At 38.9% G+C, this 12,260-nt stretch overlaps 2 protein-coding genes across 2 annotated transcripts; both read left to right on the top strand.

Annotated features, from left to right (window-relative positions):
- The first annotated feature begins 2,126 nt into the window (after positions 1-2,126).
- On the top strand, positions 2,127-2,622 carry LOC130712901 (uncharacterized protein At4g04775-like). Its single transcript, XM_057562717.1, has 2 exons — positions 2,127-2,276; positions 2,353-2,622. Exons 1-2 carry the CDS (start codon positions 2,127-2,129, stop codon positions 2,620-2,622), a joined length of 420 nt encoding a protein of 139 aa, XP_057418700.1.
- Positions 2,623-7,612: 4,990 nt separating this feature from the next.
- On the top strand, positions 7,613-8,110 carry LOC130712902 (uncharacterized mitochondrial protein AtMg00810-like). The gene has a single exon (XM_057562719.1). It carries the CDS (start codon positions 7,613-7,615, stop codon positions 8,108-8,110), a length of 498 nt encoding a protein of 165 aa, XP_057418702.1.
- Positions 8,111-12,260: the final 4,150 nt, after the last annotated feature.

A 12,260-nucleotide genomic window follows, 5' to 3' on the forward strand; every position in this document is an offset into this window, starting at 1 on the left:
GCTATCGTCGCCAATTTAGGATTTACTTAACATACATCTCAGCAACTATATATTTTTGTTGGGGTAGATATATGTGTTTAGCAACAACAATTTTAAGAGTAGTAAAATTTGACAGATGTTTCAAAAAAAATAACTGAAGAAGAAAAATTAATTCTAAACAGTTTCATACTTTCATATGCCGCACTAATGCGGTTATCATCAATTGGGGTAATGATCCGACTTTCTTGCACACTTGCAGGGTAGGTAGTTTTTCGCAACGAGACTATTTGCAGCGACATTTTTGTAGTTGGAAAATGTATACTTACCAACGACTTTCTAATTTTTCCAATGATAAAAATCGGTGCGAAAATCCTTTTACCTTGTAGTGGCTTTCAAGATATCAATTATTTTGAATATATTTATCAGGTCAATCAGTCTATTTGATCTCTTGTTTAATTTGTTCATGGTGCCGCAAGTAAAGATCGAGTTGCTCTCTATCACCACATTCTGGAATTGAAATTTTTTGAAAATGAGAGTGCATGATACATTGCTGAAATTTCAACTTCATATGCCCATGAGTTTTTTTTTTCTTTTCTGAAATTGTTTGAAAATGAGAGTGCATGATTTATTGCTGAAATTTCAACTTTATGCCCATGAGTGACCAATGAATTTAGAGAACTCATCGACAATTTCCGCCTCATGATTTCTCAAGAGTCAAGACTCCTCCCATCCGACTTTTGTATGCGTTACCATTAGAGGAACCGTCAACATTAAAATTCAGTTGCTCTAATTCAGGATAAATCAGTGTATAGATATTTTGGGGTATAAGGCGGAAATGTTAAAGTGCATGTCTTTCTCTTTTGACAAAAAATCTTCAAAAATACTTTATATATATATAAATTATGACTATTTGTATTGTCAGTATCATCTATAAGCGGTTGTTCTATCATGTTTTCACCTTCTAAATTTGCTTCTATATCATTTTTATGAATAGTAACAAATTTAGCGTCATATCGAGATTCAATTAGTTTTCCATCTTTTCTTTTTTTTTTCCTTCAATTTTTCAAAACCAAATTAATACTTTCTATTTGACACTTTCTCTAGTAAGGAATAAAAATAAATAAAATATTAAAGAAATATATATAAAAAATAATGAAACATAAAACCTGCAATGCAATAAATGAAACAATGAAATATTTTACTACACTTTGATATTAAGTATCTCCTTCGATAATTTACTTCAGGGTAGAAACAACGATTTTTTCTAAAAGAAGAAACAATGAGTGAAGAGTAAACTTGTACAATATAGGACAACGATATTAAGTATCTCCTACTATAGATTCTCTCTAGGATTGGTTTCTCCACCTATTTCCCTTTGTATATATGTATTCTTTTTTTCTTCCTATTTTCTCTTTTCCTTTTCTATTTGTATACTTATTTGGGTTGAAGTACCCCTAGTACTTCTATTCTAATATATTTTGGCTTATCGAAAAAAAAGTACAGTACTATAGATATATAAGTCATAAAAAGCTAACGGTTATGAGTTAACACAAATTAAGTTTTCAATTTCGAGAATGTAAAAACAAAGATATTTTATTTATTAGATTTTTGGAAAAGGGTTAATCGTCTACTTGGCCACTGTCTTTGTCTCGCCGTCTGAAATCAGTCCCTCCCCGGAAAATTTACAAATCCGGGTCCTCACGTTTGCAATAAGTCTGGAGCAGGCCCTCGCCGGAGCCCGGAGCTCCGGCGAGTGATGAATGGGCACGCTGACTGGATAAATGAGGCTGGCGTGGCAAGGAAAAAAAATAAAAAAAAAAAAAAAAATACAAATCAGTTTTAATTAATGAAAATTTCCTAATTAACCCTAACATCTAACTAATCCTAATCAAAGTCCAAAAACTAATATCTATTTGTATAATCCCCCAAATTTCCCAATCTTCTCACATGAATTTAGGGTTCCTGATATCCCCAAATTCCCTAGACTCTAACCTATCTTCCCCACCCCCTTCTCTCTTCGATTTCTTTTATCCCATCCATCTCCTTCCCTGGACTCGAATCGCCTAGCTTTGTTTCGTTCTCATCGATCTCCTTCGTCTTTCCCCTCTTCTGTTGTCCTTCATCACGATCTCCTTCGGTTTTTCGTCATGAATGCTTCATCCGCATCCTCTTGTCGTTCCAGGCAAAGAAGTGCAGGTGCAAGGGCAAAATGTCAATGTGGAGTTCCCCTAATGCTATACACTGCTGGTACTCGTGAGAACCAAGATAGGAGATTCCTTAGATGCAGAAATTGGCAGGTAAGATGAATGTCTATTATGTAATTTCCAGGCACATGTGACTTTTTTCTTAAATCTTCTCTCTTTGCTGCTTCAGATTCCAGGAACATGTGACTTTTTCTATTGGATTGATGATCCAGTTGAGGGAAGACAACCACATGTAGAGGTACAGGCTGAGACTATGAGTTCTGAGATTGGCAATTCATCCAACACCAACTCTGTGCCGCATGTTCCAGATTTGAAGAAAAAGATCAAAAAGCTGGAGAAGAAACTTGAAGTAGAGAAAGTTCACAAGAATCTTGCATGTTTGATTGCTTTGATGTGCTGTATAGTCACAATGTGGTGTTTATGTAGGGGGAGGGTTTGAATTGTATATTGTTTTGAGTGGTTGTTGAGTGGTGTTTGAAGAGTGTTAGGGATTTCATGTTGTTAGCAGTTCTGTCCTTATTGATGTATCCTGAATTGATCTTAATGAAATTGAACAAGAGTTGTTGTGTCATTTATTTCTCAATATGACTTCGTACTTTATTCACCAAACACATTGCTCATGAATATAATTGACACTGCTCATTCAGACAATTTAGGTAACATGATAATAAGTAGGGACATTGGCAATTACTGAATTCAAATGACATAGATTGAACAAAAAAACACTGCTTATTGTTTGGACAAATCTGAGATTACATGTAAAACAAGGTTCCAACAAAAAACACTTATAAAAATATAAGTGGACATAGTCTGTGGTCCATAATCTCCACCCCCCATAGCTTTATATCTTGTAATTCCAGTCCCAAGATTGACTCTGAAGTCATCTACATTCTCATTTGTGCTGATTTTATTTGCTATCCTCATCTTGTTCAACAACTTCTTCTTCACCCATGCAACACTTGCAGACTTATTGTCAAACACCCTAGCACATGTGTGTTCTTCAACAAGTGTCTTGATTCTATAAGTCTCCTTGTTCCCAACCTTACTACATAATATAACAAATGGACAGTCTTCAGTTCTGCATACCACCCTACACCTCTTGCTGTCATTTTTCTTGAATCTAAATTGCCTACCATTGGTAACAACATAATAAGTTAGAGCATTTTTGAACTGTTCAAGTGAACAAAAGTCCATGCCTAGTTTGAATTTGAAATCTGCATTTAATTCCTCTTCTTTGAACCTTGGAAACTTCCTCCTAGGAATCTCTTCATGATCACTATCACTTGGAACACTCTCAAGCTCCTCACTCTCATAACCTCCTTCAAAATCTGGGACATCCCCCTTATCACCAGCACCATCATGCAACATTTGGTTGATATGGTCATTCAATAGTGTCTCTGCCTCAACAAAAGCTGAATTTGGAAATCCATCCTCAATGCCAATGTCCCTTTCTTCATCACTGTCCTCAAGCCTAATGGTTTGTTCAGAAGCATCACTGTCAGACTTTTCTCCCTCTTGGTAGGCCACATCAGCATTGTTTGCATGAACAACTTCACTCTCAACCACATCAACATTGGGTACAGGAACATGAACAACTTCAACTTCAATTTCAGGCACATCAGAGTTCTGAACATCAACAAATTCAACCTCAGGCAAAACAGAATTGTGAGCAGGCAAAGCTTCAATCCCAGGAAAAGCTTCAATCCCAGGAACATCCTCTGTAGAGCCAATTTGAACTCCTTCCATGTCATCATCAGATAGAACAATAGTGCAGGTTTGGCCCTCATTGTTCCTCTTCCTCACTACTGCTTGCAGGCGATGTGACTTCCTAACAGACTTGGCTTTTCCTTGTTGCACCTTCTTCTTTGCAATTTTCTTCTCCTTTTCCTTGATCACAACACGAGGTAATTCCCCCCCTTTTTTCTCAACAAATAGCAAAGCTTTGTGACCATTACTGACAGCATACTTAGCCAATTCCATAGCATCCTCATCAGTCCTGTACCTCCTGAATACATTTGCAGCAACATCCTCAGCAGTTACCCACCATAAATCAAAGTCTTTGTAACCCATTCTCTCGACAATAGCCACAGTGTCAAAGAAGGACCATCTATCCTCATCCAAACCACTTACATCACTCTTACCACCACCAAAGTAATGCCAACAAGGAGCAGTCCCAAAGCACCCACCATGTCGTACAGACAAAGTAAACCCCATCGCTGAAACAAACATTGTTCAGACAAACAATGACCCAAAATAGCAACCAGGAAAAGAAACCCCATAAAACCCATCGACTGGCAGAAAAAGAAACCCCATAAAAACCCCATGCAATTCCACTAAAAAACGTGTTCAAAGATGCATAAATGGGACTTACCTCAGTTCAAACGCGTGTTCACCCTTCGACTACAAAGTCGCAAACCACAGAGCAATGCAATCGATTCAGGGAGTGAGCTTGATGTCAATGGAGCAAGAGAAAGAGGTTGAATAAAAGAAGCTCTACAATCTGGGAGTGAGCTTGATGTCAATGGAGCATGGAGCAAGAGAATGATGTTGAAGAGCATGAGAAAGAGATTGAAATTGAATTAGGGTTCAATCTTGGGATTCTGGGTTATTTGAGGGGGAAATTGTAGACTAATTTGGGGGGAATCAGATTATGTTAAAGATATTAGTTTTTGGACTTTGATTAGGATTAGTTAGATGTTAGGGTTAATTAGGAAATTTTCATTAATTAAAACTGATTTGTATTTGTATTTTAATTTTTAATTTTTTTTTCCTTGCCACGTCAGCCTCATTTATCCAGTCAGCGTGCCCATTCCTCACTCGCCGGAGCTCCGGGCTCCGGCGAGGGCCTGCTCCAGACTTATTGCAAACGTGAGGACCCGGATTTGTAAATTTTCCGGGGAGGGACTGATTTCAGACGGCGAGACAAAGACAGGGGCCAAGTAGACGATTAACCCTTTGGAAAAATGTAAGTTTGCTAATATGAAACACTACTACTAATAATTATCACATTTGCATTGTCCAGATCTCACTTTGCATTGTGCACGTTGCAGTTAATATGACTTGAATTTTCATTGCTCCATTACCTCCCTCAAATTTCAATAATTTTTTTTTTTGTTACAAGAGGAATGTAAATTTCAATAGTATATACTATATACTATATATAGTTAGTAATTGTTTTTTTGGGGCAAAAGGCTATTGCCTATATTGCCTTGCCATTAACAAGACCTTGTTCAGGGGGGAATCCACTATGCTGATACCTTTTTTATGGGGGCAGTAGGATTTTAAAAAGTTTCCAACTTCATCAGTAATTGCTCCACCATACGTGTAAGCACAATCACATTGTGAAGCTGTAACCCAAGAGGTCAAACGAAGTCTATGTTGATCCCACATAAAGCTGAAATAAAAAGGAACCTCATTAAATATCATCAAATCATTATGCAAATGATAGTACTAAAAACTAATAACTAATATATGGTTGATTTAAGTAGTATATGTTTGATTCTAAGGGTTCACCTGAATCAGGTCAAATTGCCCTACTCAATTCCAAACGAAGATTGAAATGGTAGGTGGGATCAGATTATCATGTGAAATCAGTTTGAGAATCCGTGAATCCAAATGCTTCGGGTTGGGTCTCATGTTGAAATGTTTTGGATTTGGGACACTCGACCCGAAATCATTACATGTAACACATAGTGGATTGAGTCCTTCCCCACCACATTGATTTATTCATACATTGGTTCTTCACACTTTTTTTTTATTTCCTAACAATCCCTTGTGTTAAGTTCAAACGCATCATAACGTTTCTAAAATCTTATTTTGATCATAACAATTTTTATAGAAGCACTTCTTTTGTCAACTAAGCTTCTTAAACCATTTGAATTTCAGGAAGAAATTCAATTTGCTCAATATGCTTCAACGTTCAATCATCACAAAAAGAAAAAGTTTCAGAACTCACAAGATTGTTTGGCAAATAAACTAACTCAAGTCAAGACACATTTTTTCTGACCGTCCAATGCCAACTCATCAGTAAGAAAAATTGAAGACAAATTTTGAACGCCAAAGACAAAGTAAGATTGCAACCAACTGACTTACATTCAAATCAAATCACGCGAAGACTATGTTGCTTTTGCTAAAGGCACGCTGACCAACAAGGGAAAATGACAACTTGTTAACATCAAATTTCTCAATTGTCTCATGTCTAAAAAGTAGCCAAAGTCTTTTGTCACCTACTAGTTGACAAACATCACCTTTTTGGCTAAAAGATAGACTTGATTCTGAGCATGCATTCAATGAAGCTACCAACCGAAGCCATTTGAATCAACGGATGTATCTCATTTCTTAACGACTAGAACAACGGTTAGATCATGACTCACAACGGCTACAACACTAGCAAGCGAGTATTTAAGGCATTCATTAAGAATGAAGACTAAGAGAATCAACACTGAAAGCATAAGAACTCAAAGCATTCATTTCAACATTCTTCAAAGCATTCAAAGCTCAAAGCAGAAAATTCCCTAAATGTCAAATCCAAGTCACTACTTCTGCAAAGTGAAAGAGAGAACCTCGTACCTTAAAATAGTCAAATCTCTTTATTCCTTTCTCTCTTAGATCCAGAACTCTTGAGTGAACCAAAGTCAAATATGAACCCAAACACTTAGAGTTCCAGTGCTATAAATTCTCTACCTATACTCTTGTACGAAGAGAAACCGTTTAGAGGGAAATAATCTTGAATAGATTGTGGGAGAAGTCCTGAACAATACTTGTAGGAGGAATCCTGTAGAATACTTGGAGGAGTCCGTGATAATACTTGTTGGAGAAGTTCGTGATAATACTTGTTGGAGAAGTCCTTGAGAATACTTGTATCGGAGAAGTCCTTGAAACTTGCTAGTGAAAATCTTGGTGGTGGCCAAGTACTGGACGTAGCTCAATCGTTTAGGGTGAACTAGTATAAGTCTTTGTGTGTTGATCGTCTGCTTTACTTTGCTTATATTTCTGCTGCACTAAACGGTTTACGAAAAGTTTCACTAAACGTTTTCGAGAACTAATATTCTTTTTAAAAACCTAAGTTTTAAAAAGCAATTTTCAAGTTCACAATTCAAACCCCCATTTCTTGTGTTATTTACTTGCATCTCAATTGGCATCAGAGCTTAGTATCTAGAACTAACATCTTAAACATGTGTAGGGTAAAGATCCATGGCAGAAGATCTCGTTATCGCTACGGCTCATCCACCAACAAACCTCCCTTCTTTGATGGAACTGAATATCCTTATTGGAGAACTCATATGCAACTATTCATTGAGTCCTCAAACTATTCACTGGGTCTATAAATCAAACAAGAGAAAGACAAGATTTATAGTCACCAGACGAAGTACATCAAGGATATGCTCAAGAAATACAACTTGCACATATCAAATGAAATGAGCGCCCCTATGTATCCAAACACCGTTCTGGACAAGAATGATCAAGGTTCACCTGTTGATCCAACATCGTACAGAGGAATGATAGGATCTCTCCTGTACCTAACGTCTAGCAGACCAGACATCATGTATATTGTCTGCTTGTGTGCAAGGTTTCAGGTAAACCCCCAACAATCACACCTCAGTGTTGTTAAACGAATTTTTAGATATTTAATAGGTATTGCTAATCTTGGTCTTTTGTATGAGAAAGTTAGTGATTTCAGGTTAAAAGGATTTTGCGATGCTGATTATGTTGGAGACAGAATTGAACGAAAGAGCACCAGTGGAGGATGTCACTTCCTAGGAAACTGTCTAGTTTCTTGGACAAGTAGAAGACAAAGCACTATATCACTATCCATTGCTGAAGCTGAACACGTTGCAGCTAGCTCTTGTTGCATCAACTTGAAGACTACAATATCCATGAAGGCAGTATACCTCTATTATGTGACAACACCAGCGCCATCAACATAGCTAAAAATCATGTTCAGCACTAAAGAACAAAGCACATTGAAATCAAGCATCATGTCATTAGAGATCTTGTGGCTAAAGGACATATTGATATATCCCATGTACACACTGAAGACCAACTAGCTGATATTCTCACCAAGCCATTGTTAGAAAGCATATTCGTGGATCTGAGAGCAAGAATTAATATGCAATCTGCATATTAAAGGTACGAAAGCATGCTTCCTTTTGCTTGCAAGTACCGTTCTATAAATCCACCGTTCAACAAAGATCATGAATCGTTCAGTGTCTCTACCATCTGGCAACAATCATGAACCGTATAATGACTCACCGTTCTATGAGGGAGCATTATGGAACTTCATATCGTTCATTCACAGCTGGCAGAAATATTGTCAAGTTCAACGTCATCATATCTATGACACGTGCTTCAACAGATATTTTCTGAAAGGTCATATCACATTCAATGCGGAACAGTTATTCAAACAGCTTTTACCGCGTGTGTAGCCGCGATTAATTGTTTATCAATTTCTCTCTCCACAAAGAAAATGCCGATGCACGACTTTCTAAAACCGTCACTTCAAATTCTCAATCAAAGTATATCTCCAAGATTTTCAAAGAGAATACACACGACTGGAAGTGCATCTGGAAGAACCCTGAAGACCCATTATCTGTGGAGGTGAGCAACCTCAAAGATGAAGTCAAGTTCAACAATGTTGAGATCAGCAAGGTGATTCTACCAAAGGACGGAGCCAGAAATCATGTGAATGCACATGCAAGGTATGCATTGTATAATATTTTCAAGCGGGTGAAGATCAACCTCGCCCATCTGATATGGAACTACTTGATAAAGTTACTAGAAAAGAGCCAAGGTTTTCTCTCTTTTGGTTCTTTGCTCACTGTAATCTTTGAAAAGAATGGGATTACTGCTGAGTTCCTGGAATCAGATGAAAGGTTGGATGAAGATGTCATCTTTCCAACACCAATCAAACTGAGAGATGTGAGCAGGATGAACATTCTCCGTGATGACTCTGAAGTTCTTGAGGAGTTTTTAGCCAAGAAGAAAAGATCTACCAAGGGCAAGGGAAAAGCTACTACCTCTGAACCGTTGGGAGAAGGCAAGAAGAAGAAACTGAGAGAACTGTCTGATCAAGCGGTGAAGGAATCGTCCAAGAGGATTGTTCCAAGAGCTTTAAGGATTGCACCGTTTCCTGAAGATGAGGTTGAACAGTCTAGAGACCTACCCAAGGTCCTTACCAAGGAACGGTCCATTCGAATCATCAAGAGTGGAGTACCATTGCCGCCTCCGTCTCATCTAGTTGCTTCAAGAACCCATTTTGGCAAAGGATCCCCAGCGACCAAGCCAGTAGAACCCAAAAAGCTTAAACACTTAAGGAAGCAATTTGAAGAAGAACCTGCTGAGAAGGCTACCCAGCCTCGGTACAGAAAGAGAAAAATTCTAGCAGATGAACATGATGAGATTCTAGGTGATGAAGACATCGCTTTTCACACCAGGCTTGCAATTTCTCTGGGAACCACTCTACCATACCAAGAGGTACCATCTGATTTTTCTAATCAAGACTTCGTCATTTCTCTTTTAAATGAAACCTATGAACAATAAGCTCCTGAAACACCATCACACCACAATAATCTTTCCCCACCAAACACCACTGAACCATCAAGACCAAACTCTCCAAACGCCAACATGGGTGAACCACAGGTTGTGGAACCCATTGTTCACAACTCTCCTCAGTTTACCGCCATTCACTCCATTGATTCCTCTGATGAGGAAAGAACCAATGAGGATCTGATCAACAACAACAACAATGACAACACCACTTCACCACAAATATCTCCAATCACCAATATCCCCATTCCACACTCACCACTGATTGTGCAAACTGCACCCTTTCTTGAAAAAGAACCCTCTCAATCAACTCCAGAAACCAGCTCTTCAAAAGCGAGAAGGTTTGGCACCATCCTTTCCCTTTCCCAAGTGCAAAAGAGGCGTCTCCAGACGCTTATGTCATCAGCTATCAAACGTAGACGAACTACGAAAACCACCAAAGTTTGTTTCAAAGACCTTCAGAATCGTCTGACAAAACGCATTGAAAGAGCTCCAGATCATCAAGTTCATGTGTCATGGAGAAAATCATCTGATGTGGGTTATGTCTAGGACTTCTTATGGTTCTCTCAGAACCGAAGCTAACAAAAAACCGAACCAAAAATCGAACCGTTATGAATTAAGAACTGAACCTTTAAGAACCGAACCAAACTCGAACCTAAATTTAAAAACCGGTTCGATAACCGAACCAAAATCTCAAAACCGGTTCGGTAACCGAACCGAACCGATATATACATTTATCCTGTTTCCACACAACCAATAACTAGTTAACCACATTCCAAAGTCCTGAACCGAGAAGTGAGAACCAGTGATGAGTGAACCCTAATTTCAGCGCCGCGCCTCCTGCTCCTCCCGCCGGCCGCCGCGCCACCTCCTCATTACGGCCGCGCCTCCTCCTCCTCCTTCTGTAACGCCCCGATTTCTCGAGTGTCACACAGTAACCAATCACATGTATTTTCGTAAAGAGTTTTCGTCGATTCACATATTAATCTTGCATTAATGACAAAGGTTCAATTATTGTGAAACTCTTGAAGACTTTACGACTTAAACTTGCGGAATAAATAAAACATACATTTCTGAATAAAGCAACTCTTTAATAAAAGAAATAAATAATCCAACAATACAAAAGTTGAAACCTCGGGCTAAAGCCCTAAACCAAAATACACCCATAATCTCTGAAAATGAAACAAATAAATGATAGTTCAGAACTACGTGTCACTCGACCCCCAACAAGACAAACAACAATCACTCCTCGAGCCACCCACATTGTCTCTTCTTTGACGGAGCACCGGCATCAAGATCTGGAAGTGACTCTAGAGACGGGACTGGAAAGTCACCAATACGCCCCCACCAGGCTGGTGCCTCAGGCGCTCGTGAAGTATCCTCCTCTGCATCAGCCAACTATGGAGAGTTCGAGCTGGAACCCTCATCACCTGCGTGCAGAAAGCGGCATGGTGCAAAGGGCATCTTGACCTTGCCCCATTCCATCTTCTGAGTCTCGATGATGTTCCCATGTCGGTCTCGTCCGGTGATCGTAGCACTGCCGACGTACAAGCGACGTACCTGGCTAGAGTCGGTCTGCCAGGCGTTGTCATTCTCCTGATCATGAAGATCGATCGTCCAAGAGGTCACTGAGCTCTTGATCTTCACCATCTGCCCCCCCCTAGAATAACACATAACACATAACAGGGTCAGATCTCATGTTCACATATAGGAAAATCATATATCACATGAATAATAAGTTTTAAATGCAAAATCTTTAAGTCTCATCTCTGTTAGTCACCTAAGTCCAGTTAGACTAACGTCCTCACCATTCACACAACCACCTCAACACCATGGCCAAATCACGATCATCCGCAGATGAACAATCACAAGGGGACACTCAGTACAACCCAACTCACATGAGGACACACAGTACAACCCATAAATCTCGAGGAGACCGCAGTCAAACTCATCACGTGGGGACACACAGTACAACTCACAAACACCCTCGCGTGCAAGCAACCGTTTGTCTCTAACGGTACCATCGTTCTCATGGTCCATAGTCATCACTAGACCTATGTTCCAATTTCATCATATTTTACTTGCAAGCGATTAAGTTCTCATTTCTCTTTGTTGAAGGCTCTAATAAGTCATCCTAGAGTCTTATCACTTATATCATCGAATAGTGAAACATAAACGACAGAAATAATCACACCACCAAAAGGAATTACAGCTAGGTGAGCGACCCTTTGGCAATATCCAAGTTAGGCAACATATAAGCTATACCAAAACACATAGCTGTATTCTCATGCATACCAATACTTAAATCATGGCAAACTCATCAATCAAGCTATCATATAAACTTGTGCATGAATTGAAAGAAAGAAAACTCGCCGACAACCACAAAAGTGGCTCGGCCGAACCCTAAAGGGCTCAAGGGTTTTCAAAACTCTTCCTTTCTTCCATTCCAACTTCACAAGCCAATGTCCAGCCAACATTATCAAGCATATTCTCACAAAAATTCCAGAACTGAACATACATCATCTTTCATGC

This window comes from Lotus japonicus, chromosome 4, assembly GCF_012489685.1.
Source record: "Lotus japonicus ecotype B-129 chromosome 4, LjGifu_v1.2".
Lineage (NCBI taxonomy): Eukaryota > Viridiplantae > Streptophyta > Magnoliopsida > Fabales > Fabaceae > Lotus > Lotus japonicus.

Coding starts and splice junctions, on each gene's coding strand:
- LOC130712901 (XM_057562717.1), top strand. CDS start 2,127: ATGAATGCTTCATCCGCATCCTCTTGTCGTTCCAGGCAAAGAAGTGCA. Junction 2,277..2,352: donor TTAGATGCAGAAATTGGCAG/GTAAGATGAATG, acceptor TTGCTGCTTCAG/ATTCCAGGAACATGTGACTT.
- LOC130712902 (XM_057562719.1), top strand. CDS start 7,613: ATGTATCCAAACACCGTTCTGGACAAGAATGATCAAGGTTCACCTGTT.